Source organism: Trypanosoma equiperdum (genome assembly GCF_001457755.1).
Source record: "Trypanosoma equiperdum strain OVI genome assembly, contig: ctg_731, whole genome shotgun sequence".
Taxonomy (NCBI): Eukaryota; Euglenozoa; class Kinetoplastea; order Trypanosomatida; family Trypanosomatidae; genus Trypanosoma; species Trypanosoma equiperdum.
In genome coordinates this window covers 1,421-2,097 of record NW_027124678.1, presented here as the reverse complement: position 1 = coordinate 2,097, position 677 = coordinate 1,421, and the positions used below count along the sequence as shown (strand labels likewise).

The window sequence follows — 677 nt, the reverse complement described above, 5'->3', positions numbered from 1 at the left end:
ATTCATGGTATTTACAATAACAAATCACTTGGTCACATGAAATCCAGAACACAACTGGTGGTGGTTCCTAAACTACTGCCTGAGCGCTCTCCAAAAAACTATACATATAATAATATCAGTTGACTGTGCACAAATTAGAAGAGATATGCATATGATACTTCTAAATGCCACTATGGACCACACAAGGAGGTGAACAAAGAGAGACGGAGAAGAAGAGAAAACAATGATATCTTTGTAGAATCATCAACTTGTACGATGTGCGGCATTGCGCCTAAAAGTAATTGTGGAATTACTTCAGATTATACTGTGCTGACACACGCTAGTCAAATTGAGGTACGATCCCCCTCAGATCGATTGCTACTGAAAATCATGGAGGAGACGTAAATAAATGTAGAATTTGTACATTTATATTATGCGAAAGAGGGTAGTCCCCGTAATACATTGTGGACCAACACACTGATGTAAACCATTGCTTGTGCTCACAGCGCAACAAAGTCAAATGGGTATGTTGGTTCAATGCGAAGCACAGTAATATGGAACTAACGAAAAATATAGGTTGCAATAACGGCACCACTACATGCAGTTGCGAAGTGAAATAGAGGATCGGTGGTTCCAGGTTGAGTCCAGAAGAATTCCCAGCGATACAGCAGGAGCTGATACATCGCGGTACGGTGCCC

General features: G+C 41.1%; 1 pseudogene across 1 annotated transcript in view; it reads left to right on the top strand.

Moving 5' to 3' along the window:
* The first annotated feature begins 394 nt into the window (after window positions 1-394).
* Window positions 395-677, top strand: part of TEOVI_000333900:pseudogene — a 601-nt pseudogene continuing 318 nt past the window's right edge. The window contains 2 exon segments of the mRNA in view: window positions 395-550; window positions 552-677. The exon segment at window positions 552-677 is cut by the window's right edge and continues 84 nt beyond it. Of these exon segments, the coding sequence occupies window positions 395-550; window positions 552-677 (282 nt within the window).